At 46.8% G+C, this 25,136-nt stretch overlaps 1 protein-coding gene across 16 annotated transcripts in view; it reads left to right on the top strand.

Annotated features, from left to right (window-relative positions):
• The window catches only part of PTK2 (protein tyrosine kinase 2), a 252,784-nt gene that overhangs the window by 193,272 nt on the left and 34,376 nt on the right, over window positions 1–25,136 (top strand). For 13 of the 16 annotated variants that reach the window (XM_073794833.1, XM_073794836.1, XM_073794834.1 and 10 more), the window contains 6 exons: window positions 693–793; window positions 2,425–2,540; window positions 3,392–3,492; window positions 6,345–6,434; window positions 8,985–9,189; window positions 21,814–21,925. In XM_073794833.1, coding sequence (XP_073650934.1) covers window positions 693–793; window positions 2,425–2,540; window positions 3,392–3,492; window positions 6,345–6,434; window positions 8,985–9,189; window positions 21,814–21,925 — 725 coding nt within the window. Of the gene's footprint in view, window positions 1–692; window positions 794–2,424; window positions 2,541–3,391; window positions 3,493–6,344; window positions 6,435–8,984; window positions 9,190–11,663; window positions 11,794–21,090; window positions 21,423–21,813; window positions 21,926–25,136 lie in introns of those variants that run through there. The other 3 variants (XM_073794847.1, XM_073794844.1, XM_073794846.1) reach the window with 3 other exon arrangements.

Raw genomic sequence — 25,136 nt, 5'->3', positions numbered from 1 at the left:
CCCTGATAGTGATCAGGTACTGTGAGGGGATGAGGCCACAATGGTGGACTCAGGAGCCACCCGGGTCCAAAGCAGAAGCCCTCACAAACCCGTGGCTGTGGGCTCTGGGGCTCTGCAGGGGACACCCAGCCACACCCACGCTCACACCCACCTCATCTGCAACTTACCAATCAGGGGTGGTTTTTACCATGAAGGGTATTGCTTAGAAAATGAACCACACATTCCAACTTCATGAGATTTCCAAAGGAAAACCTAGAAAGTTAGCCCCAGGTCAGATTTGTCCGTGGAAAATAAGAGGAGGTTTTCTTAACCCTTAGCTCTTACAGTAGGTCCCCCTGTAAAGTTGCTCACAAGTTCACTGCAGTGGCATCTTGTGCCTCACGGGTCTGCTTTTTTTGTGCCATTTATGGCGACTTGTGAGCTGACCTGACCGGTGGAATTGAATTCCCAGTTGCCACATCATTAGCCTTGAGTTTTTTTTATTCTTACTTTTTGGCTGTGCCACACAGCTTGTGGGATCCTAGTTCCCCGACCAGGGATTGAACCTGGGCCCTGGCAGGGAAAGCACCGAGTCCTAACCACTGGACTACCAAGGAGTTCCCCATTAAAATGCCTTGAGTCTTATTTGAACTAGTCTAAAGGAAACTGAAATATCTTCAAAAGACTGACCGTGGACCACTGTTTTCCCCCAGTAACAATGCGTCAGTTTGACCACCCTCACATTGTGAAGCTGATCGGAGTCATCACAGAGAACCCCGTCTGGATCATCATGGAGCTGTGCACGCTAGGAGAGGTACCTGCCCCACCTCTGCCTCCCGCCCGCTCCGCCTGCCCCTCGGGGAAGTGTGCGACATACACCCTAGTGAATATGAGTAGAGCGTCTGCATCAGTAAGTTCCCAAGTAATCCCCTAACTCAGTGCTGGCAGCAGTGTCTTCCCATCCAAAGGATTTGTCAGGACTGGAAGCAACAGGTGATCAAGCGGTTCTTTTTTCCCTCTCTGTTGCTGTTGTCTGAAGAACAAGCCCAGGGGTTTGAGAGTGAAAGAAGTAACGTTAGTGGAGTTTGGGTAAATTAAGGGTGAATTTACGTAGATCAGAACAGTTGCTTCATCTTTTTGAGCATTCACTTTTCAGTGTCTTTCAGACCAACTCATGTTAGTCACAGTTTCTTTTTAAAACGTGAGTAACAGACTGTGGGCCGATGTCCTTATTTGACTCTGTCTGGATCACAGAAGCTCTTGAGTCGGTGTATCACCACCGCCTGGACGCTGGTCCCACCCGGGCCTGCTGAGCCACACAGCCTCTGTTTGTGTCCCCAGGCTGCTCTGTGGGCCCCTGCTTGGGGCAAACACGGCAACTTTCGAGATGTCTACACATGACTCTGTGGCACTGAAACCTAGTAGTTTAACCTTCTGACACATTATACACGTTACTTCGTCTTTGAAGGACACCAAACAGTCTTGCTTTTAATGAAAATTGGGGTTTTCTGTTATCAGGAACCCGAGGGTGCTTTGGGCCCGTCATCCTCTTCGTGACGGCGTCAGCCCTGCCTTCCGAGGACAGGCCACTGCCTGGCGCCTCCCACTGCTGTCCTCTTCAGCTTGGGTAACAGAGTTGGCGAGTGAAATATCTGAGGGCCTCTCCGGTGTCTTTCCTTCCTCTACCATGCCTTGCCAAATAAAATGGAGTGTTTACGGATTTTTTTGGTTCACATTATTTTTCTGCTTTTGTTTTTGGAGAGTTTGCTAATTCTTCTGGCTTAAATCATCAATATTTCTCCTTCGTGTAGGAGATTTTGTAGGGTTGGAGTGTTAAATTCATCAGCCTTCTTTGCTGTATTATTAGCATTTAGCTGAATTAGTCATGATAGCGATAGTAAGGACCAGTAAGCCTAGTGCGTAAATACCCAACACGGGACCCTTTTATCCTTCTTCACCCAGAACCTCCTGGGGGCAGAGGGAGAACCTCTTGGCTCCCCTTCCTTTTCACCCCCTTGTGCTCAGGTCTGCCTGGGGCATGGGGAGGTCTGAGGGAGGTGGACTGACCGTGGCTGTGGAGGAGGCTTGTTGGAACGGTAACTGGAGCTGTTTGTTCTCCAGCTCTCATTATCTGGCAGTATGTTATACTGTGCCTTTATTCGTTCCCTGGAAGCATCTTTCCGTATTTTTTCAGAAATGTGTCTAGAATCATGAAGATTCCAATTTTGCAACTGGATCTCAAGTAAAGAATGATTAACCATAATTTCTGAGCTGATATGTTTCTTTCATTATGCTTTTTTTATTAGGGTAGAATTGAAGCCATTCTCATAAAAATGCATTTGGAAATGATCAGCACTGTTTTTGAATATAGCTCTTCTGCTGTTGATTTTTAGTCTCTGACACTAACTCTTTCTCTTTTTTCTTTTTTGGTCACTGTTCAAAAAGCTGAGGTCATTTCTGCAAGTAAGGAAATACAGTTTGGATCTAGCATCTCTGATCCTCTATGCCTATCAGCTTAGCACAGCCCTTGCGTACCTAGAGAGCAAAAGATTTGTGCACAGGTGAGACCCGGGTGTGAAGCTGGTGAGCTGCCTCTGAGCAGGAAGGAGGTGGGGAGAGGTTCTCACTGTGCCCTGAGACCTTTCGTTCCCCCAACTCTCGTACACGGATGGCACTAAACGTCCTGCTGTGCATATCCCAGCCGAGTGTGGTGCCCTGGCGTGGGAACACATGGATTTGAGGGGTTTTTCCTCACGTGGAGTATGAAACAGGTCCATTATTCCCTCCACAAATACTACTGACAGCCTCTACGTGGCACTATGGACCTAAAACAGATATTGTCCTGGGACTTTCCAGGACACCATAGCGCCAGGAGTGACATCTGTTGGCCTTCTGCAGAATTTCTATTCATAATCTGGGTCTCTCATTTGAATACAAGTTAAAGCCCTTACAACTTATTTGCCTTGCATTGTGTTAGAGTTTTGTTATCCGGCACTGAAACGGACTGCATCAGCAAAATCGTTTACAAGTGTTCCAAAGATCATTTTACTTTCATTAATGAGGTTTTTTAGTAACCGTAGAGTTACACACCCTGGTCGTGTACTGTCTATCAGTTAATGCAGCCGGCAATATGATTGCATGAAAACTAATAAGTGGTTTCATTATTTGAGAATATTCTTCACCATCATTCAAAGTAATAATCACCATATTAATGAGTAAATATCTGCCAAAAGGAATATATTTGAAGTAAAGTAATAAGAGTGTCTCTCTTTTTCAGTGTATAGTAAAGCTCTGGTTTGTATTGTATATAAGCTGTCTTTCAGAGTACCTGTATGTCTTTATATAATATAGATGAGTTTGTGGGGGTTTTCCTTTGTATTAAAATGTATCGTCCCAAATTCTTCCTTATCAGGGACATTGCTGCTCGGAATGTTCTGGTGTCCTCAAACGACTGTGTAAAATTAGGAGACTTCGGCTTATCCCGATACATGGAAGACAGCACTTACTACAAAGGTAAGAAGTCAGAGCAGCAAATCAGAAACAGGCTCAGGAGCTTTAATGATTTTTAATTCTGAAAAAGGTACATTCTAATATGCTCAGCTGATTTTTGACAGTGGTATACAGTCAGGTCCGTGGAGGAAAGACAGCCTTCTCAACAAAGGTGCTGGAGCAGTTGGTCATCCCTGGCCAAGAAATGACCCTCAACCTGAACTCACTCGCCATTAACTCAAATGGATCATAGACTTAAATATAAGACATAAAACTATGAGACTTCTAGGAAAAAACATAGGGGTAAAGTTTTCGGATCTAGGGCCAGGCAAAGAGTCCTTAGGCTTGACACCAAAAACATACATAAAAGGGAAAAATTGATAGCTTCTTCCTCATCAAAATTTAAAAGTTTTGTTCTGCAAAAGACCCAGGCAGAAGGATGAAAAGACAAACTACAGAGTGGGAGGAAGTATTTGCCAACCACATGTCTAACAAAGGACCGGTGTCTAGACTACAGATAGAACTCTCAAAACTCAGCAGTAAAAAAAGAAAGGACACAGATAGAAAGTGGGCAGAAGATATGAAGAGAGACTCCACCGCAGGGGGTATTCAGATGGCACATAAGCACGTTACCCACCAGGGAAATGCAGAGTGAGCCCACGGGGTGGTATCGTGCACACCTGTCAGGATGGCTAAGGTAACGGTAGTGACAACACAAAATGCTGGCAGACACACAGAACGTAAATTGCTTGTGCAGATGTAAAATGGTACAGCTGCTCTGGAAAAGAGTTTGGCAGATTCTTAGAAAACTAAACATGCACCTCCCATATGACCTAGCTATTACACACCTAGGCATTTCTCCCAGAGAAATAAAAACTCACATTTATACAAAACTGGTGTTTGTTCATTGTAGCTTTATTTCTAGCAGCCAACAGCTGGAATCAGCCGGGATGTCCTCCACTTCGTAGACACAGCTGGCTAACCTCCCCGCAGAGTGGTGGGTGCCCTGGCTCAGTGCACGCCGCCGGACTTACAGATCTGCAGTCTGCTGACTCCAGAGACTTTGATCCTTTAGCTTTGGAGCTGGACTCTAGCTGAAGGGATTTTTTCTTCAGTTTTCCCAATCTTGGAATCAGATTGACTTGGTTCTAATTTTCATATTCCTGGTACTTCAGCTAAGGTTTGGATTATAAGTCCATATTACGCTTTTAGTATATTTTCTAGTTATTACCACCATTTTACAAAGGCCAGTTTCTTGCTCAGTTTGATTTTCGTATTGTCGCAAGATGAGCCCTAATCTTACGTACAGAATTAGTCTTTTTCATTTTATACTGTAGCTGATGGCAGTTCTCCGTCCAAATGCTTTCTGTATACTACAGCCTGATCCTTTTTATGTGGAAGGAAAAGTCTGGTTGTTTATTCATTTTGATTATGTAGTCATTTAATTTAAAAACGACCAAGCCACCTTTCCACTGTTTTAAAATACATTTCCTATTACCTCACATCCTGACTAGTCCAAACCCTAGAATTCCACTAAAGGGCTAAACTCCAAACAGCACGGTGGCCAAGACTCTACATCATCTAGACAGCACTTAACGTGGGCAACTGACGAGTTCACACATTGTTATCTCAGAGAGGTCACTAAGCCTAGATCCTGCCAGGCTTCAGGAGAACAGCCCCTCGGGGTTAGGGTTCCTCGCCTGGAGCACAGCTGGAGAGTCATTTGTTGTGAGGGAATCAGAGGCTTTGACCTCGGTTGTCATGAAGGTGCATGAAGTTCAGTGGAAGAAAATTAATGAAACAAATGTAATTGTCTTCCGATTAAAAGTCTTGAGAGCACCCTTGCTTATAGAAGAGAGCCCGGCACCCTAGCACCCTGCTCCGGGCCCTCTGGATCAGGGCCTGTCCCCGCCTGGCGCCGGCAGCCCCTCCTCCCCCCCCCCCCCCCCCCCCCCCCCGCCCCGCCACACCCTCTCACTTCCGCTGGATTTGAGAAACTGTTTCTGCCTTTTGGAATTAGGACTCCCTGAGGGCTGGTATCTGGTGAAAGAATGTTGAGGGAGGTGGCACAGAGGAAGGATCTTAGGCCTCTAAAGAGAGCCAGTGCCAGGCTTTCGGAGAGTGTCCTTTGTGCTCTGTCGCCCTCCCGCCCTTCACGTCCTGGTGGTGGCACAGCCCGTCCTCACACTTTGTGGATTCTGTGTTTGCACGCTCGTGTGCTTGCTGAGACATGTAACTTGCGGAATCCACACTCCGATGCCTTCATAGGCAGGCATGGGTGTGCCCAGGGCAGCGACAAAGTGTCCGTTTGGGCTGGTGGACAGCGAGTGGGGGGCAGCACCTCTGGCTCTGGGCCAGTCGGGCAGGCTGGAACCCCAGCTGTGGCCCCTGCGTGCGGGGCCGGGTGGCGGGGAGCAGGGCCTCAGGCAGGTCAGCAGCACATCCATCCCTCATTTTCCAGAGAAGTCAGAACCTACCAGGATAAGTTTGTAGGACTTACGGTTATAATCTGTGTGAGGTACGGATATGTATGTCCACATTTGTCCCGGGAGCAGTGGTTCAGTGTTCAAAGCGACCTTATAGAGTAACTACCGTGAATGAGAATTGACTGTGTGTGGCTACCAGGCCATTTCTAAAGCCAGGCCTCCAGCCTGTAGATGAAGCCGGCACAACTGAGCTGGGAGCTGATGCCTCCCGGTAACCGGGCCGCCCTCCTCCCCTGCTCCCTGCCTCTCCTCTGTCACCCCCAGATGACCCAGCGTCAGGGAGTGCAAGGCAGTTCTCCCAAAGATTTTGGTACTAAAAGTCTCAGCTAGCTCTGTTAGATTCCTGAGCAGGTGACAGGGAAGTTTTACTTTCTAAAATTAATCTTCTAGCTTCCAAAGGAAAATTGCCTATTAAATGGATGGCTCCAGAGTCAATCAATTTTCGCCGTTTTACCTCAGCTAGTGACGTATGGATGTTTGGTGAGTATTTGAAAACTTTCGTGTTAGAATTACAGTTCACGTATTCTCTGAGAGGGATTGAGCTCTGTGTGTTGTCAGAGTCTGTAGGTTGGTTTGCCTTCCCTTGCCTGGCCTCCCTCACTGCTCGCCTGCGCCCTCCCCGGTTCCTTAGACATGGGCGTGTGCCGTGCGCCCAGGCGGGGCCCGCGGGGCCCAAGGTCCTGCCCCTAGCCCCTTCTCACTCCGCCTGCCTCCCTCTCAGGGAGGTGCTGTGTCCTCCCTTCTCTCCTGTCTCCACGGCCTCAGACATTCCTTTTATGTGAGTGACGTAAATGGTTAACCTGTCCGTGCGGTTCTGCGACGGCCCGCAGATCCAGCATGTCTAAGATTGCCCTTCATCTCTGTTCTGGAATCTGACCCCTTCCTGACTTGTCTCAAGTCTTGGAAGCGTGACCCTTCATGTTCTGTAGCTGCTGCTGCTCTGGTGTCCACTGTGTCCCCTCCTTCCTGCTCCAAGTCCGTCCCTGTCGTCGTCCTCCTGCGCTGCATTCTTGCAGAGCCCCCAGTGGAGCGAGAGTGTGGCTGTCGTTCACTCTGCAGTACTTAACTTCTACTACCTTATCCGGATTTTTAAATCACTCACCTTTTTGGTGTGGATGACACTCCATCCCCGCCCCACTTTCCTGGTGTTACTCCTTCTTTCTGGACACCTCATCCTGACACCTTCTCCTCCGGTTGAAACTCTTTTTAACCTTCAGGAAGAGGTTGGAAAGAGTTTCTTCATTCACCTGGAATATCCGCTCTGCCATGAAGCCCCAGGTAGCAGGTGTGCCGTCCAGGCATAGACTCCCTTTCTCTGCTTTCCCAGCGCTTCCTCTCTGTGTCCAGACACTCACGTGTAGATCTTGTGAATAGTCCTGTGTGCATATTTTCTCTGCCGGATTTTAAACTGCTTCCCAGGAGATGCCCTGTTAAGTTTATGCACCTTCTTTTTCCTATAAATAAAAATAACTTTACATACATGAAGTACGTGTTCTCATTTCTTCTTCTGCTTCCTTGCTGTTGACTTTCAGTAACCATTTAGTGCCCTAACTGATACTAGGTAAAGGAAGGAATTCAGTAAAACAGGAAGTGGTGTGACATGATTGGAGAAGGCACTGGAGTCCAATTGGCTTCAGATCCCAAGACCTCACCTGTCAGCTTTGTGACCCATAGAGCAGGTTACTTGTCCTCTCAAGAGGACTTCACATTTCAAAGGGTCTAAGATGCCTTTTTTTCACATTTCTGGAAGTAGGATTTGTCACCAATCAGTGGCATTTCACAGTTGGTGTTAGTCGGGGGTGTGTTAGTCATGTGGGTCCTCACCTACACGCATGTAGACTGTTTTGTTCATATTGGTGCTATTTTCTTATCCGAATGAGTTTAAAACCGCTCTTTGGTAAGAATAAAATAATTCTAAGAGGTAACAAAGGATCACATTACAACTTAGTGGGCAGCATATCCCCCCCTTTTTGGATGAAATAATAGTGTCTCTTATAATCATGGCACCTCAGATTTGATAAAATACAGTTTTTAAAGAAATGTAAGGTGTGAGAATTAAAGATAGTGTAAACTTCAAGGAAAGGTGCCAGAGGCATATGAAGGTCTCAAGAAATGATACCCAGTGGTGTTATTACTAATGATGTTGTCATAATTTCTGGTGAGAAAAGCAGAACTAAGGCATTATTTTTGTCATACACTCTTTACTTTGAAGTTGTTGGACTTTTGGCTAATTTCAGATCTAACTCACATTAATGTGATATAATGGCATAATGGTATATGCCTTCCTCCTCTGAGGCACACAGCATCTTAGGTGCTGAAGATACAGAAAGACAGTCACAGCCCCTCTGCCCCCAGGACCCGGTGTATGGGGCACGCTTGCTGTGGGTTAGACGGGAGCTTCCCAGGGGCCAGGGCAGGCAGCACAGGAAACTCACAAAGGGACCTGGAAGAAGAGAACTGGTGGAGAAGAAAATGAAAGGCATCGAATCTAGAATTCAGCACAAGCCAAGTCACGAAGGAGTGTGTTCAGGTGCAGGTCTGAGTGGCCAGAGTGCCAAGTGATGGGAACCTGTAGAGGAATCTGAGTATTCTGAAAGCATAAGACTTAAGTTGCAGGGTTTTCTTTGTTAAGCTTCAAGCCAGCTGCTGTGCTGATAAGCAGGTTGGACTAAAGTGGAGGGAAATCTGAAATGCATTCAGCTTTTTTTTGAATTGGTTCACTAAACTATGCTATGAAATATCACTGTAGCTGGTGGGCCATTTTCTAATGGAGAATTTTTTAGAGAAATAAACCTCTTAGAAAAGTAATGGGTTTTTTCTTGATAATACTGTTTCATTATTCGCATCATACTAAATTAGTATTCCTGTTCTTACTTGATAACAGAGCTAACTGAATGCGGCTCTATTTGGCTGATGTGCCCGTAATCACACAGGAGGTTCTGTCGTACGAACTATGAAGTTATTCCTGAAACGTGGGAATCGCACTCCTGCTGCTAAGTTTACCATTGTGTTTTCGTCCCCGCCTCGCAGGTGTGTGTATGTGGGAGATACTGATGCACGGTGTGAAGCCCTTTCAAGGCGTGAAGAACAATGATGTGATTGGTCGCATTGAGAACGGGGAGAGGTTGCCCATGCCTCCGAACTGCCCTCCCACCCTCTACAGCCTCATGACCAAGTGCTGGGCCTACGACCCCAGCCGGCGGCCCCGCTTCACTGAGCTCAAAGCTCAGCTCAGGTAGGATGGGGGGCGGGGCTGGGGCGGGGCCGGGGGCGGGGCGGGCAGGCCTCCGCTGCTTCTCCCTGGCAGGTCCTTTTATCAGTACGGCAAACCTGTTTCTTGGGCAAACGTAATTACTTCTTTATGGATTTGTATTTATTTATACATTGTTAGAGCCTTAAGAAGATTATGTCTTAAGGTCTTAATAAACTTCAAATTGTGATCAGGTGTCTCTGCCCTGACTGCTGACCAACGTGGCACAGCCCACAGGCTCTGCGTGGTCTAGTCCCCGCCCACTCCCCAGTCTCGCCTCACACCATCCCTTCCTCTGCTCCAGAGGCACCCGGCGCCTCTGCCTTCCCCCGCTTGCCCGCAGGGCGCTTCTCTTCAGTCTTTGGAGCCCAGCTCAGGGTTGCCTCCTGCAGGAAGCCTGCCTCATCTGCCCCACCCCCAAAGAGCTAGCCCCTCCTATGGTACCTCTTCAGCGCTCTGTTGTTACAGCTCAGCATCCACGTTACCTGTTCAGCTGCCGTCTTGTGACTCCTACTTCGTGCCAGATGCCATTAGACCCAAACCTCCAGCTGCCCCCAGTCCCCTGGCAGGAACACACGGACTTCTTAGTGTGCTGGGCCGCCCCACAGGGTCTGCGCAGAGCTGACCTGCTACTGGCCAGACTCAGAGGCCTCGACAGGTGGCCCTCATCCCGTCTTGCTCATTTCTGGAGGCCTGGGGCAGAGCTTAGGACCAGCACCTGGTCAGTGCTCAGTAAACACTTGTCGAACTAAAGTCTAGATTGAGACTTAATACTTTAATCAACAAGATATTTTAGTATAATACATAACCAACCAGCCAACGCCATGGTTTAATGTGCTGTTTCATGTTTGGAGTACTGCCCTGATTTTATTTGAGTTTTGTTATTTGCTATATTCTCGTCATTTTTCATAAAAATTACCAAATGTCAGGGTCCAAAAGCCCCCGGCAGCTCCTCTAACCCACCCCTATCCCCCAGCGCTTGAACCCTCTCAGCCTCCCCTCCCCTCCGGCAGCGCCACCTGCCCGGCTGACGAGTTTCCTCCAAAGAGAATGTTTCTGGGAAGGAGCAGGGCCTTAGTGAGAAGTGGGAGAGATTCGTCCAGTCAGCAGCTGTTTTGCTAAGTGTCTCCTTTGTTCTAAGCTAGGTTCTGTTGGCCCAGCAGTGAGCAAAACACAGTCCTGCCCCCAGCGTCTGAAGTCCGGCCGAGGAGGTGGGGGTCGGCACCATTGGCCGCACGGTGACACCCCTGACGCTCCCCCTCCGGGCCCGCTTCCGGGGCCTCGCGCGTGACGGCCGGCCCCTCAGGTCTTTCAAGACAGCTTTCTTCAGGCTGGAGCTCTCCAGGTTCTTAATTCTCATGCAGCTTAGTTATACCTGCTGTCCCTGTTGGAGCTGGTTTTCGAACATGCTTCATTTCGTGTTTTGCTCATACATTTTTTTGTTCCTCCTTGACCGTTGCTCAGAATCTGATACATTCTGTCCATGAACCCCCCCCTCTGATACCAGTTCCACCTGCCCGCCTCCCCGGCGCGTTCTTCCCCCTTACTCTGGGTATCCGCCGGCTTCTCTCCGCAGCCTCCTCCCCTCCGCTCAGTACTTCTCCTTGGTTGGTTGTCTTAACTGTTCCTGTGGCTTCACTCCCCACCTCCGTCTGTCTTTAGCTTCAGTCCTGCCTTTTCCCACAAGTCCCAGACCTGTGTCTTCAGTTGGAGGACATCGTGTTTATCCTGAAGCAAAGCCGTTACCGTCTCCTCTTGCCTGCCTCTTGCCCCTCAGCTTGTGTAGGTTACAGTGGGGCCTTTGTCTCCACCTGCCTCTGGGAGCCATCAGTAACTCCTCGCCCGCCTGTGCCAGCTGGCCAGCCGGAGCATCCTCACCTCAGGGTCTTCAGACCCACTCCCTCCTCCCAGGTCTCCTTGCCACCCCGCCCCCGGCCCGCATACTTCATCAGTCAGTCTTACCAAACATGTCGAAGTGGGAGAGTAACTCCCTTGCTCAAGACAACTTTCAGTGGGTTCCTGGCACCCCCGGTGTTAGTTTGAGGCTTCCAGAGTAGCACTTAAGGCTCCTTGAGTTACGGCCAGTGTCTTTCCATCCCTTTCTCACACTGTGGCCAAACTGACCACACGCGTCCGCCAGGAAGGCCTCCTCTGCACCTGCTGAAATCAGCCCTACTGTCTTCCTCAGCCTCTTTCCCTGCTCCGCCCGTGGGCTGTCCAGAACTCTTGCTTCTTCTGGCCGTGCCCGCCCTGTGGGCCGCAGATGGCCACATCCCGGTCCAGTCAGCTCCACAAACACTGAGCACCACATAGCTGGGCCTGGTGCTGGTCACTGGGCAAGAGAACCCAACACTTTTCCTGCCCTCGAGGAGCTCACAGTCTAGTACGTCTCATCCCCTACTAGACTGAAGCTCCTTGAGGACAGGGATCGTCATACTCACCTCGGTGTTGCCCACACCCCAGGCCAGGAGCTGGACCCCGTGAGGACCAGACAGCTGCTGAGTTCACGCTTAGCTCTCACAAAACTCATGCTGACGCTGGCCGGAGGACTGTTGCATTAAGGTGGAGCAGCTCCAAAAACTGTCCCAGGTGAAGGCTTAGAACTAAATATAATTATTTTATACACACACACGTATAAAAACATCACGTACCTATTTATAGACGCTTTCTTGTGAACAATTAGTCCAGATTATTGACCATTAGTTTGTTCTGTCTGTTTTGTGTTAGTCAGAAATGGAGTTTAACTTTGTATTTGGAACATGTAGAACATGGCGACCAAATAAGCCAAATAAAACGTAACTTTATAATATACTAGCTGCTTGGACACCTATATGTAACAGTGTATCACAAGTAATCAAACACGTTCTTTATTGAGTTTTTAAAAATGGTTATTATATCCAAGATTCTAACAAAGTAATAAATTTTGGATAGCCCTTACCCCAGGGCACCTAAAAATGTTCCCAAATCCCATTCTCCTTGTCTATCTAAAGAGAAAATGCTGCAGATAGACTCAGTTTATTGTGGGCTCCACTCATCTTTGGCTGGACCACGTCTTGTTTCTACTGTATCGTAAGTTAAGAAAAGTGGCTCTCGGTGACTCTTGTTAGGCAGAGGGTTGTACTGGGATGGGTCGGTCTCTGTGACCACAGGACCTGTCCTCCTGCCATCCTGTGTCCTTATTCATAGATGTGCCTCATTGAGGAGAATGAGATTAACCTCTGGGCAGCCTAGTAGCAAGTGTGAGAAATTCCTCAATAGGAAATTTCTCATAACATGAGCTCTAGCATTTCATACTGTGTGACTGACAGGTTATAAGAGTGCACTAAATATTTTTTTTTTTTTTTTTTTTTTTTGCACTAAATATTTTTTGAATGAAAAGTCATTTAATCCCTAGCTAGTCAGTTAATTCTTTGGTAGATACTGTGGCGAGGAGACCGCAGTAAAACCCCTTGAGTATTTGCCCCTTTGGAGTTTATGTTCAAAGATAGCGTTTCCCAGCAGTGCTCTGTGTCATTAAGGTGTTTGTGCCATTATAGGAAAAGATTGTCAGTTTTATCTCAGGGAAACATTTTAAGTTAACGTGTGGCCTATTAAATCCCTTTTAGACAAATGAGGGTAATAAATAAAATTATTGATTTAAATTTTGTACCCTAATTTTTGTATTTTTCTAACTTTTTATTGACATGCAAAGATGTGAACCTATAAACATGCCAAGAAGTAAACAGCTCACTGAATTTTCACAAATTGGGCCCATTCCTGTAACCAGCATCTAGAACAAGAAAACAGCACTGCCTTCACCCCAGAGACCCACGAGGGGCCCCTTTTCCAATTACTGTTCCCCCTCCAGGGATAACCACTCACCATAGACTGGTTCTGCCTGGTTTTGAACTTTATGGAAACGCTGTAATGCAGTGTGTACTTTTTTGTTTATGGTTTATTTTGCTCAGCGTTTAGTGTGAGATCACCCATGTTACTCGGGTAGTTGGACTTCACTCGTTGCTGTATGTGTCCCATTTGTGAATATACCATAGTTTATCCCTTCTACTATTGGTGGAAATTCAGATGCTTTTCATCTTGGGGCTCTCAAGACTGCTGCTGTAGGGACATAACAGAAGTGTCATTGGGTGAGCGTGTGTACAGGAATGTCTGGTGGATGCGTATTCAGGCGTCCGCAGGTGGGCGCGGCTTTAGCTTTATGTACTGATAGCGCCTGTTTTCCAAAGTGGATGCACCAATGCGGTGTCTCCAGCAGTGACGAAAGCTCCTGTTGCTCCAGCCATAGTTTTTTAAACCCTTTGGAAATCGATCCTTGTTTCTAAGCATGCCATTTTCACATATGAAGGGTAGGTTAGAGAAAGAAAACATAACGTAAGTGGTATGTAAACAATTTACCTGAGGTTTTCTATTCTAAAGATCACTGACTTAGTAAGTGTCTGCCTGGAAGGCCCTCTGACCCTGAGTGCTTTAGGAAGCCCTTTGGACCAAAAGCATGCTCACTAGGAGCCAGTCTCCATCCTCTGCCGTCAACCTCAGAAATTACAGCATTGAAAACCAGCACTGACTGACTGCTTTCTGCTGCCACACCTGTGCCGTGAACTTTCACACATTATTTCATCTGAATCTTCACGGTCCTGGGAGATGTAGGTAATATTGTCATCATCAGTTTACAAATGGGGAAACGGAAACTGAGGTTAGGCAGTTGAGTGCTGGGGTCACAGAGCTGGGATTCAAGGCAAGCTCATCTGAGTCCAGGACACAAGCTGTCAACTGTCACGCCCTACGCTTTGTTTGAGCCATGGCTAGACGTTAGTAAGTGCTCTGATTATGATTTCAACTAGTGGGCAAGTTGTTAATATTGTTCAGTTAAAAAAGAAAAAGAAGAAAGAAAAGGGAAAAATACCATACTGTTACAAGGAATTCCTGCAGCTGGTTCTCTTACATTTGCTTGAGTGTCAACCAGAGAAAGTCCCCCAACAGAATGGCAGTGTCTCTGGCTTCGGCACAGAGGCCCCCACCCAAGGGTTTTGATGGGTGACATAGTTTCCACGTGTTATCACTGTTTTGCTGTCACATCTTGAGTGTGTTGCATTTGGCTGCAGTGGCCCTCTGTAATCCCAGAGTTAGTGGCAAGCAGTTGTGGAAGTTTTCGGCGAGGCTGAGTCTCTCGAGGGGTACAAGCCACGCCAGTGTGCGTCGGCCGGCGTCCGCACTTGCCTGCTGTGTACTCGTCCTGTACCCGTAATACGTAGCCTTGTCTCCAGCTTGGGTCTGGGGGGAGTTGTGGATGTTGTTTGCTTGTTATTATAACCTGATATCGTCGTGTTTGCTTCTTAACTTTATCATACAAAGCTGGCCGTTGAGAAATCTCTTTGACCTAAGTTGACCTTGGGTGAGTGACTTAGCCTCCCTGGGAGAGCAGAATCACAAATCCTACCTGTCCTCTAGTTTTCAGGATTAAATAAAATCATCTAAAATGCATTTAGTTTTCATGCTCGTGGTGGGTACACACACTTGTGGCTGCTCTGGTAGTAGCAGTAGAAACAAAGCTTTTTCTGAAGATCCGCAAGGGACCTGGAGGTCTTAGGTACAGAAAGTGATCAGTTACTGTTTAAAAAAAAAAAACTGGTTCTTCAAATGTGAAAAGGGTAGCTATTATTATCCAGATACCAAAATGCAAGGCACATCTTTTTGACATTTTGTAGATGTCTTATGGACATCTTGTACAGGCTTTTTTTTTTTGAGTCCTTTTTGATTCTTCATTTATCTTAAAATGTGAACTCTAGATTTGATTAATAACATGAGGTTACTTGTGCTTCTTCGCTGTGCTTTTAAAGTGGTTTTGTATCTGCTCCCCAAATTCCTTTCAAAGGTGGTGTCTAAATTCCTCCTTAGTCATCATGTCGGCATTTTCCTTCTCACTGCCGTCCTGTTGGGTCTTGGTGTCATCTAGAAGAGTAACCTGTTTCTCAGTTACCCCTGTATTTACATCTTAAAATGTTTGTTTGGTTTGGGACCTTAGTCTTCCCGGTAATAAAAAGTAAATAGTAAATCTAAATTCCATGGGAATTTAATGTAAAATTTAAATTGTTTCCACTAAAATTTATGTCATAACTGTTTCTTACCTGCGGGTTGCTCTTGCCCTTCGTTGGACCCCCCCCCTCCCCCCCGCACACAGATGTTCAGACCTTTACAGGTGCATCTCTACTTTAGCTTCACCTCCAGAATTTGGTTTTATGTGAAGTAAACAAATTTCCAGCGAGATTTAAACTTAAATTTCATAAAAATTAGTCCTTTATACTTACATGGCTTCACAGGTCATTTTCACGTGATTACCTTACTGATTTCACAATAATTCTTAAGGGTGAGATACTGTTGCCCTTTTCACTTCAGGAACTTGAGGCTCAGAAAAACCCTATGACTTGCCCGGATTGTGCAGCTGACAAAGGGTGGATCCAAGACCCTGGGCCCTTTTCTCCGAAGTCCAGGACCACTGCTTTTCTCGGTCTCTTTACCACCGTATGCCGCCCCCCACTGAATGGGTTGCTGGCTGCCTCCACCCCCTGTACCTCCCCACGCTCTGCTCACTTCCCCTCCCTTGTCTTATTTGTAAGAGAGGACTTTGACTAGATGAAGTTCACACTTCAGCTGTAATTCACATATTTACTATTTGAAGGTTGCCCTCAGAACCCACAGTGAAATCCTCAGACTCATCCGGTAGCTGCTGTAATTCCTTCCCTTCAGTCCTGTTTCTGGCACCATTTTCCTTCTCTCTCTAGTTGTTCTTCATTCCCCTTCCCTAAATTTTGTCTCCAGGGTTATTATCCCTGAAAACATGGGGGAAGAGTGGAGTAGACATGAATGTCTGTCCTCCCCTCTGGACAGCGAAGGACCAGAGGCTGTAGGTGGCCCATCCCTCTTCAGATTACAGAGGGACATGGCGCCAAGGTTGATGCAGGGATGCAGGGAACGAGTGAAGCAGCGCTGGCTCCGTCTCAGCCCAGTCTCTGGGCACCTGAGCTTAGATGGGAGGGAGCAGCAGCCCCCGCGGCAGCGGGTCGGTTCTCAGTGAAGAGAGTTTGGCGCTGAGAAGCCACTGGCTTACCTTCTGCACCTCTTCCTCTCAACTCCCCAAATTTGCATTTTAGAAATACCTTTTGCATTATATTTTTGGTGATTGCCTCAAGTATTACATTATACATCTTTAACTTTGCACCATCTACTTAGAGTTAATAATTGTATTTCACTTAAAATGTGGAAACTTCATTTACCACCACCTTAGTCCTTTTTGTTCTAGATGTCGTGTGTATTATATTCATATATGACAGTAACCTCATAAAATAAGATTACACTTTATGTTTTTGATAGTATTCTTAGGAAAGTAAGGGGAAAATCTTTTATATTTAACCCCATACAGTGCTCTTTATTCTTCCCTAAAGATCTTTCTTCCATTTGGTTTTCCCATCTGTCTGAAGAACTTCTTTAACATTTCTTGTGGTGTGGGCCTGTTGATTAGTTTTGGGTTGTTTTTTTTTTTAATCTGAAAATGAATTGAACTTCATTACACTGGATATAGAACTCTGAGTTGACAGCATTTTTCTTTTTCTTTTTTTTCTTTCTTTCTTTCAGCACCTTAAAGCTTTCTTTCGTTATCTTCTGGCCTCTGTTATTTCTAATGAGAAGTCACTGGCCTTTTAAATTATTACTCTTCTGTATGTAAAGTGTCATTTCTTCTGGCTTCTTCCATGATTTTATCTTTGGTTTTCAGCAGTTTATAACGAGGATGTGCTTGGGTGTGGTTTTTGTTGTATTGATCATATTTGGGCTTCACTGAACCTCTTGAATCTGTAAATGTATGTCCTTGACCATTATTTCTTCAGATATTTTTTCCGCTCCATTTTCTCTCTTCTAAAACTCCAGTTCCATGTATGTTAAATCTTTTGATAGTGTCCTTCAGGTTCCAGGGGCTCTGTTCTTTTTCTGTTTTCCCCCAGTCTTTTTTCTCTAAGTTCTTCAGATTGGATAATTTTTATTGATTTATCTTCAATTTTCCTGACTCTTCTCTCATCTCCATCCCACTGATCGTCCAATCCTGTGGAGATTTTATTTCAGATATTTTATTTTTCATTAGGAATTTTCATTTGGCTCTTTTTTATACCTTTAGTTTCTCTGCTGGTGTTTCCTATCTTTTCATTAACTATGACCAAATTTTCCTTTATGTCTTTGAATATAATAATAGCTCTTCAAAGTCCTTGCTTGCTAATTACAACTTCTGAGTCACCATTGGAGTCAGCTTCCTTTAGATTTCTTTTCCTCTTGAAAATGGATTACATTTTAATGTTTATTTGTACATCAAGTGATTTTAGATTATGTTGTGGACATTGTGACTGATAGGTTGCAGAAACTCTGGATTCAGTATTATTCCTCTGAAGAGTGGTTGGTTGGTTGGTTGGTTTTAGCAGGCAGCTAACTTGGCAGGTCTCACATTGCAAACTCCCTCCATTCTGTGAGCTCGAATCCCGATTCAGCTAAGTTCAGCCTCAGCTGGGCTGCCTGGAGCCTGCCCTGTATGTGCATAGTACAGGGGTCAGCTAGTGATTCAGGCAGAATTTATACTCAGAATTTGAGGTACCCCTCCGTGGCTTTCTTCTTCCTGGGATTTCCCCCCTCACTTTCCACCAGCTGTGGTGACCCAAATTCAGTCCTCTGGCTCTTCAAACCAGTAAGACTGGGGCTGTCTTTCTGGCTAGTGGCCATGAAACTGGGGACTCACCCAATGCCGTTCCTTTCCTCCCAGTGGCAGCTTCCTCCAGAGCCTAACTGCTTTGTGCTGTCACAGGGCTGTTTCTTCTGTCCTAGTCCATAGTTGCTGTCTGCAAGAGGATTGGTCAAATAGGAGCTTCTCGAACTTGCCAGAAATACAAAGAGGTCACCGTTCTAAAGTAAGATTTTAGTAGAAATCACTTTTTTTCAAATAATTTTGAGATGTGTAACACCATAACCAAACAGAAGTGCGTTATTTCCTGCAGTTTGAGATACGTAATAAGTAAAGAGAGATGCAGTTTTGTATTCGTGAAGCGATATGTTCGGTCTGCTGTGCGTGTTTATAAGAGAAGAAGGAGGGAGGCGTGTGCTGCAACACTGGTCACTGCCCACTGCAGAGGTGCCGTCCCAGCTTTGTCTCAAGCCTTGTTTTCTACAAAGATACCAAGGGGGGTTGTTGAAGGGTCAGCTCCATTCCTTTGTGGTGAGGCGATGTTGGGTACTTAGAAGAGATCGTGTTTCAAAGCTGGCATTCCCATGAACTTGCCAGAACAAGCCATTTCCCTCGTGGCTTTTTTGTTCATCCAGTTTCTTGCTGCTCTTTCTCTGGATGTTTTTCAAATTAGCCTAAGTAGCTATGAATCCAGACTGATTTTCTGTCCAAAGCAAATTTTGTGATGTCATCATAAAATTATTATGTTTAGGTGATCAAAGTCCAATCTTTTTTAAAAAAGTTTTTCAAGCATAGAAGAAATGTAGTTTCGAAGAAAAGAATAGTATTACTATAATCATTCTCAGGAAAAAATGCTACAGAAATGAAATACATTTAAAAAAAATAAGGCAGGTAAAAGTACAGAACTAGATAGCATTTACTTAAAAGTCTTACTGGTTTTTTTCACCTACTTTATTTCTCCATCCTAACAGCGGATAGGACAGGCAGTATCATTCTCATTTATGAAGGAGGACACAAGTTGAAATGGGCCCAGCTGCCCAGCTCAGAAGGTGCTGCTCATAGCTGGTGCCCTTTCTGCTGGGACAGCGGGAACAGCTGGTCACCCACTTGGACTGATCGCCCCTGTCTACTCTAAATCTTGTCCGTGTTGGAGATTTTCTTCTGAATCTTAGCTTGGTACTGGAAACGAAGATGCTATTAGACCACTTTATTGCTCTCCATGAAAATACCTTAGAAGTAAGATCACATCTTGTTGCTCCAGAACGGAAATTTAATGAGCCCTCTCCATCAGCTTGCGGAGCCCGGGAGACCAGGTTCCACAGGGAGTGCCACAGGCCGGGAAGGGTCAACGCGTGCTTGCAAGTTTTTTTGTCCTTTACTGTGTGAATTGATTACTTTGATGACTTTTTCTCCTAAAGTGAGGGAAGTAGTGATAAAAAATAAAACTAACGTTAAATAAATACTCCTTTCCCCTCTTCCCAGTTCTCTTCCTAGATGGGGCTCGTGGATAAACAAAGAATGATTCTTACATGTTCTAACGTTTGTTAAATGAAAAGTCTTATGAGCTCTTATAGTTTTTTCTCTGGTGAGTTTGAGACTTAGAAACCACCATCCCAGGAAGAAGCATGAGGGCTCATTGCCAGTTCACATTAGGCAGCTAAAAGCTTTCAAACAGAATGTATTGCTACTAAAAATACTTGGACTTTGGGAAAATATGTTTAAATTTGACCTCCTTGACACTCTGCACATTCCAGTGTTTTGCTCTGGGTTCCTCAGCAGCTGTAAAGAGGAAAGTTCAGAACTGTCTCCATGGGCACTCTTACACCATCTATGGAAGAGCCTTCCCATCGTAAAAACAGATACTCCAGGAGTTATTTATGTTCTGCACTACTGTGAGCAACAAGTCATGCTTTCTCCACAGCGTTTTGACATGTTAGTTTTTGGTATGATACTGAGGAACTCGCTTCCCGGTTACCCCTGCGTTCCGTGTTCAGTGGTAGCAGGTGATGAGGGGCCGAGAGGGAGGCTTCAGACAGTGAATCAGTGGGTCAGAGGACAGTGAGTGTGGGCGGAAGGTCAGGGCAGGTGGAGCCCAAGAGGGTCTCCTTATGCAAGGGCCCTCCCATGACCTATCTGGAGGTGTTTGTGGGGAGCAGTAACCTTCAGGTCAGGGTGGCCCAGTTCACAAAACAGCCCATGTGAAATAAATTGCCTTCGTGAGACCTATTTAAAATAAGTCCCATTGCCTTAAAGAACCCGTCACGCTTGGCCTCCTCATAGCTTGCCTTTGTTTTAATGATTTGAAGAAGTTAGAAATAAGGACGATTTTTTTTACTTGATTTTTTTCCTGATTGTTTTGGACTTTTTAGTTGTTTAAAACTACGCAATTTTTGGAAATTCTGACTTGGAGTCTGTTACTTGTTTTGAGGGCCAGGTGATTGAGAGCGGGGCGCTGAGAAGCTCCTAATCGGAGGCAGCCCTCTCTCAGGCCAGGGGTCTGTCTGAACCCCTGCTCCCAGCGGCCACCCTCCCGGCAGCCTGCACCCGTCCCCTGTGAGGCACGGGGAGGTGGTGACCGGTCTTCCTCACCAGCCAGTGCACGTGCTCGGCTAATGGTGGCTTCGCTCTCCTGTCATCACTAAGGCAGACTGTGGTCCGGGGTCTGTGCTAGTTCTGGGCGCGTGGAAAGCGGCAGCTCTCAGCCCATTGTGGGCAAAGGCCAAGCAAACAGGCTGTCGCACGCACTTGACCTGTGAATCGTGGGACCTGGGGCCAGGTTCCCAACAGCGCTGGCTCCGCGTGCGTCTGGCCAGCCTCGGGGGTGCCGCCAGAGCCTGCACTGCTGTTGAAGTGTTGTGCTGTTCACTCAGCCATGGCCGTCTAGACGGAGTGAGAAGAAGAACGAAATCATATTTTGAGGAGGGGGTTGCTTTTCTTTAAAGTGCTAATGTGGTCATGGAGGGAAACGTTCCCTTTCCTTAAAAAACAAAACAAAACAAAACTCCCATCTGTAGGAAGGGCTTGCTGACTCAGGGCAGTTACGAGTTGAATTCTGTGTGTCCTCTGCTGCTGTAAATTGCATGAGTGCAGCTGCGTGAGAAACAGCCTGCCCTCGCCTCCAGGCAGCAGGAATGTCTCCTGGAAACAGTCGAGCCGAGCCGGATTCCCAGATTAGAAAGAAAGGCTCTGGGGCCGCTGACCTCACTCTCTCATGAGCTGCTGGCGCTGGGAGGTTCCCTGCTGCCCTCCACCAGGAGGCTGGGACTGGGAAGCCCCAGGACGCAGCGGCGGGGCGGCGGGCGGGCGGGCAGCAGAGGGCGGTGGCCGCTCCCGCGATGGCCCAGAGCCCAGGTGCGGAGCCCTGAGCGGCCCGGCGGGTAAGTAGCCGCGTGACCCGGTGTGGAGCTGCCAGTTTCAAGCCGGCAGGAGTTTCAGAAGTGCTTGTAGATACTGTTGCGTTTCCTTCCTTCCTGATGAGGCAAAGTGCTGGTTAAAGTGAAAGTTGGTAGGAGGTCGTGAGCAGTGTGGGGAGCGTTGGGCCGCGTGGCTGTTCGGTCGGTTGTTGTGCTGCTGTGGTGGCACTGTGAGGGCTGGGTCTGTGCTGTGTGGAGGCTGCTCGGGATTTGCTCAGGGGAACTCTGCTGCTTATAGGAAACTGGCGTTCAGACCATCCATCCTGGCCCCCCCGTTGGTTTCCCAGCTCCTCCTTGTGTTGCCAGCTGCCCTTCCCTTACCTGAGGCTGTGCCCCTTGCATCAAGGCCATTCTGGAATCCTTTTGTGAAGTTAGAAACCCGATCCTCTTTCCCGCGGGGCTCCTCGGGTCGTCAGGGTGGGGTCTGGTGTGTGCGAGCTCCCCCCGTGTCAGCTCTCCTTACATACTGTGTTGTCTCTCTAGCACAATCCTGGAGGAAGAGAAGGTCCAGCAAGAAGAACGGATGAGGATGGAGTCCAGAAGGCAGGTCACAGTGTCCTGGGACTCTGGAGGGTCCGACGAAGCACCACCCAAGGTAGCAAAGGCCCCCAGCCCGTCTGGCATCATGCCTGCTAACTTGTGCGGTTTATGCTGTAGGCAGCAGCTGCCTGTGGGGAGAAAACCAAATAGCGGGTTATTCTAAGAGGAATCACTGCAACTTCTGTTCCTTGTTCGCCCCGCCGCATACCACCCCAACGTGCACCCGGTTCCCTAATTTGCGTTGCAGCTCTGAGCTGTTCGAAATCATGAGTGATTGGATTAGGCCTGACCTTCCAATCCCCCCCACCCCCCGCCACCGCCCCCATCATCAGACTTAACTGAGCACGCCCTGCTCGGGGAGGTTTCTCTCTGCTGGTGTCAGGGACCTTCCTGATGACCAGACAGACTATAACCAAGCCGAGAATGCTTTACGTTTTGCTTTATTTTGAAAGGAGTCAGCTTCCACCTGACCCGGTCCTTTTGGGTTTGGTTTGGTTTGGTTTTGCTGAGAACCTGGTGCACATTTTCTGCCTTTCCTCATCTGTGGCGGTGGCTGGGTTGTCAGCGTGGGGAGGTCTGCCAGCAGCACCCCAGCCCTGCCCTGCGTCCTCCTGGCCTTCCGCAGGTGGCCAGAGCCTTCCCCTCTTGTTCAGCTGGGCTGGAGCTGGACACAGTTGGCCCTTAAACACTCTCCTCAGATCAGGATTCTTTGTTCTCCTTTTGCTTTTGACAGGATAGTATTTTCACACAGTGGCTTACTTGCCATGAATAATCCAGTTCAGATCATTTTCTGGATGGTAAATAGATGATAGGCTTTTTTGCAGTTAATAGTTACCTGCTACTTGATATTTGATTAGCTAAAAATATATTACAGGAACTATGACAATTCCTTACTTCATTGTCTTTTTGAAAAATGTTCAGAAATCTGTTCACAAAAAGTGCTATTTAAATATTGTACCCATTTTTTTTATCATGATGCCTGAAATCTGTTTTCTCGGCCATTGTTTTAAACTATTACAGTAAATATTATTACACATTGAAAGTGAACACAGGTGACTGACCCTGTTCCTCAGAATTTTAGAGATGAAGGGTTCTGTAGTCTGGCTTCCTCCACCAGTGGGAAAACTGAGGCCCAGAGAAGGAGGAGGGCCTGTGGTCCGTTCTGTCGGTGTTACTATGGGCTGGTTCGTGCTGAGACCACAACGTTTCTCTGTCTCTCCTCGTGTTACAACAACGACGTCCCGAGCTACCCCCTGAAAAGCTGTGCACCCCAGCATCTGCGGCCTCCACCTTGTACACGGGTGTGCCCGTTTCCTCACTGACTACTGTGGAAGGGTGCAGCACCGGAGAGCCTTGAAGTTAATTTCTCAGGCCTGGAAACCAGGTGGATCTGTTCACAGGTGGCTCTGATGACCAGGTGGATTATCTGCCTGTTCCCAGCCTCACTTTCCTCATCTGTGAAGTGAGGGTACTAGTGTTCCCCACCTCTTAGGGGTGTTGTGAAGACCAAATGAGATGATGCATTCACAGCACTTTTTTTAGTCACAGGAGTGTAAGGAGCTCTACATAGTTGGTGATTGGCACAAATGATGTGCCAATGCTGTGCACAGCTTTCCCCTAAAACTCACAGAATTAACCCTTTCCATCTAAACGTGATTACGTATCTCAATCTGTATGATTTTTAATAATTTTCATGTGGCTGAGTTTTGAAGGCTGTGATATTAAGTTCATGGGCGGAGATGGAGTGGTTAGGCTTCTTTGTTTACAGAGCAAAGGTGAGTTCTGCTTAAATTTTTAAATATCCTCACATTTCTTTCTTTAGGATGTTTTCAACGTGTATATTTTAAGGCTCTTTTCTGTAGTCAGAGATGGTTCTACCCTTCAGAGTGGGTCAGCAGACTATACCCCACTGCCTGTTTCTGTTGATGAACATTTTATTGCATGAACTGCCCCCTAGGCTTGTGTGTTGTCCATGGCTGGGTACCCCCTACACAGACGGACTTGAGTGGTTCCGTTACAGTATGGCTCAAAAAGATGAAAATATTTACTCTTTGGGAATTCCCTGGCGGTCCAGTGGTTAGGACTTTCCCCTAACTGAGAACTGAGAACCCCCTTGGCTTTCACTGCTGAGGGTGCAGGTTCAATCCCTGGTCAGGGAACTAAGATCCCACAAGCTGCACGGCGCAACCAAATAAATAAAATATTTACTCTTTGATCCCGAATTAAAAGGTTGGCAGCCCCCAGATTTTAAAAAAAATTTTTTTTAATTAATTAATTTATTTTTGGCTGCATTGGTCTTCGTTGCTGTGTGCGGGCTTTCTCTAGTTGTGGCGAGCAGGGGCTACTCTTCCTTGCGGTGTGCAGGCTTTACATTGCGGTGGCTTCTCTTGTTGTGGAGCACGGACTCTAGGCGCACGGGCTTCAGTAGATGCGGCATGTGGGCTCAGTAGTTGTGACTTGCAGGCTCTAGAGCGCAGGCTCAGTAGTTGTGGCGCACGGGCTTAGTTGCTCCGCGGCACGTGGGATCTTCCCGGACAAGGGCTCAAACCCGTGTCACCTGCATTGGCAGGTGGATTCTTAACCACTGCGCCACCAGGGAAGTCCCCAGATTAAAATTTTAATGGATAGAGGGAATTCCCTGGCAGTCCAGTGGTTAGGACTCAGGTCTTCCATTGCCAAGGGCCCAGGCTCAATCTCTGGTCAGGGAACTGAGACCCCACTGAGATCCCACAAGCTGCGCAGTGTGGCCAAAAAAAAAAAAAAAAAAAAAATTTAATGGGTAGAAGATCACCTACATTAGTATATATATGCAGATGCTCGATGTTTTCATTTCTAATAATGTAAATATTGGTAGATATATTCCAGATAAGTAAAGGCTTGTGGAGTCCTCAGTAATTTCTGAGAACGTAAAGGCGTCCTGAGAATAGCTGCCTCAGCATAGTGTTTCTCAGCCCTGATCAGACCCAGCATTCCATTTATATAAAAAAATATTTTATAATGCCCCGTTTACTAATCCTGAAATAAAATACATAGGTTATAAAATGACTTAATAATTTCAAGATACCAACACAGCCAAGAGACTGCGAACTGTACAAGAGAAATAAAAGTAACTTCTAATAGCATTATGCACACACCTGTATAAAATACTCGGGTATAATTACACTGGGAGGTGCGGTGGAGGAGCCAGGTGCCCACACCTGTGTGTGGTAGGCTCGCCCTGGATACAGCAGCTACACACGCAGACCCTGCAGCCACAACTGACTGTG

The sequence above is a fragment of the Tursiops truncatus genome, chromosome 17, assembly GCF_011762595.2.
Source record: "Tursiops truncatus isolate mTurTru1 chromosome 17, mTurTru1.mat.Y, whole genome shotgun sequence".
NCBI classification, from domain to species: domain Eukaryota; kingdom Metazoa; phylum Chordata; class Mammalia; order Artiodactyla; family Delphinidae; genus Tursiops; species Tursiops truncatus.
Note: the sequence above shows the minus strand (reverse complement) of the source record. Positions and strands in the feature narration are given on the sequence as shown.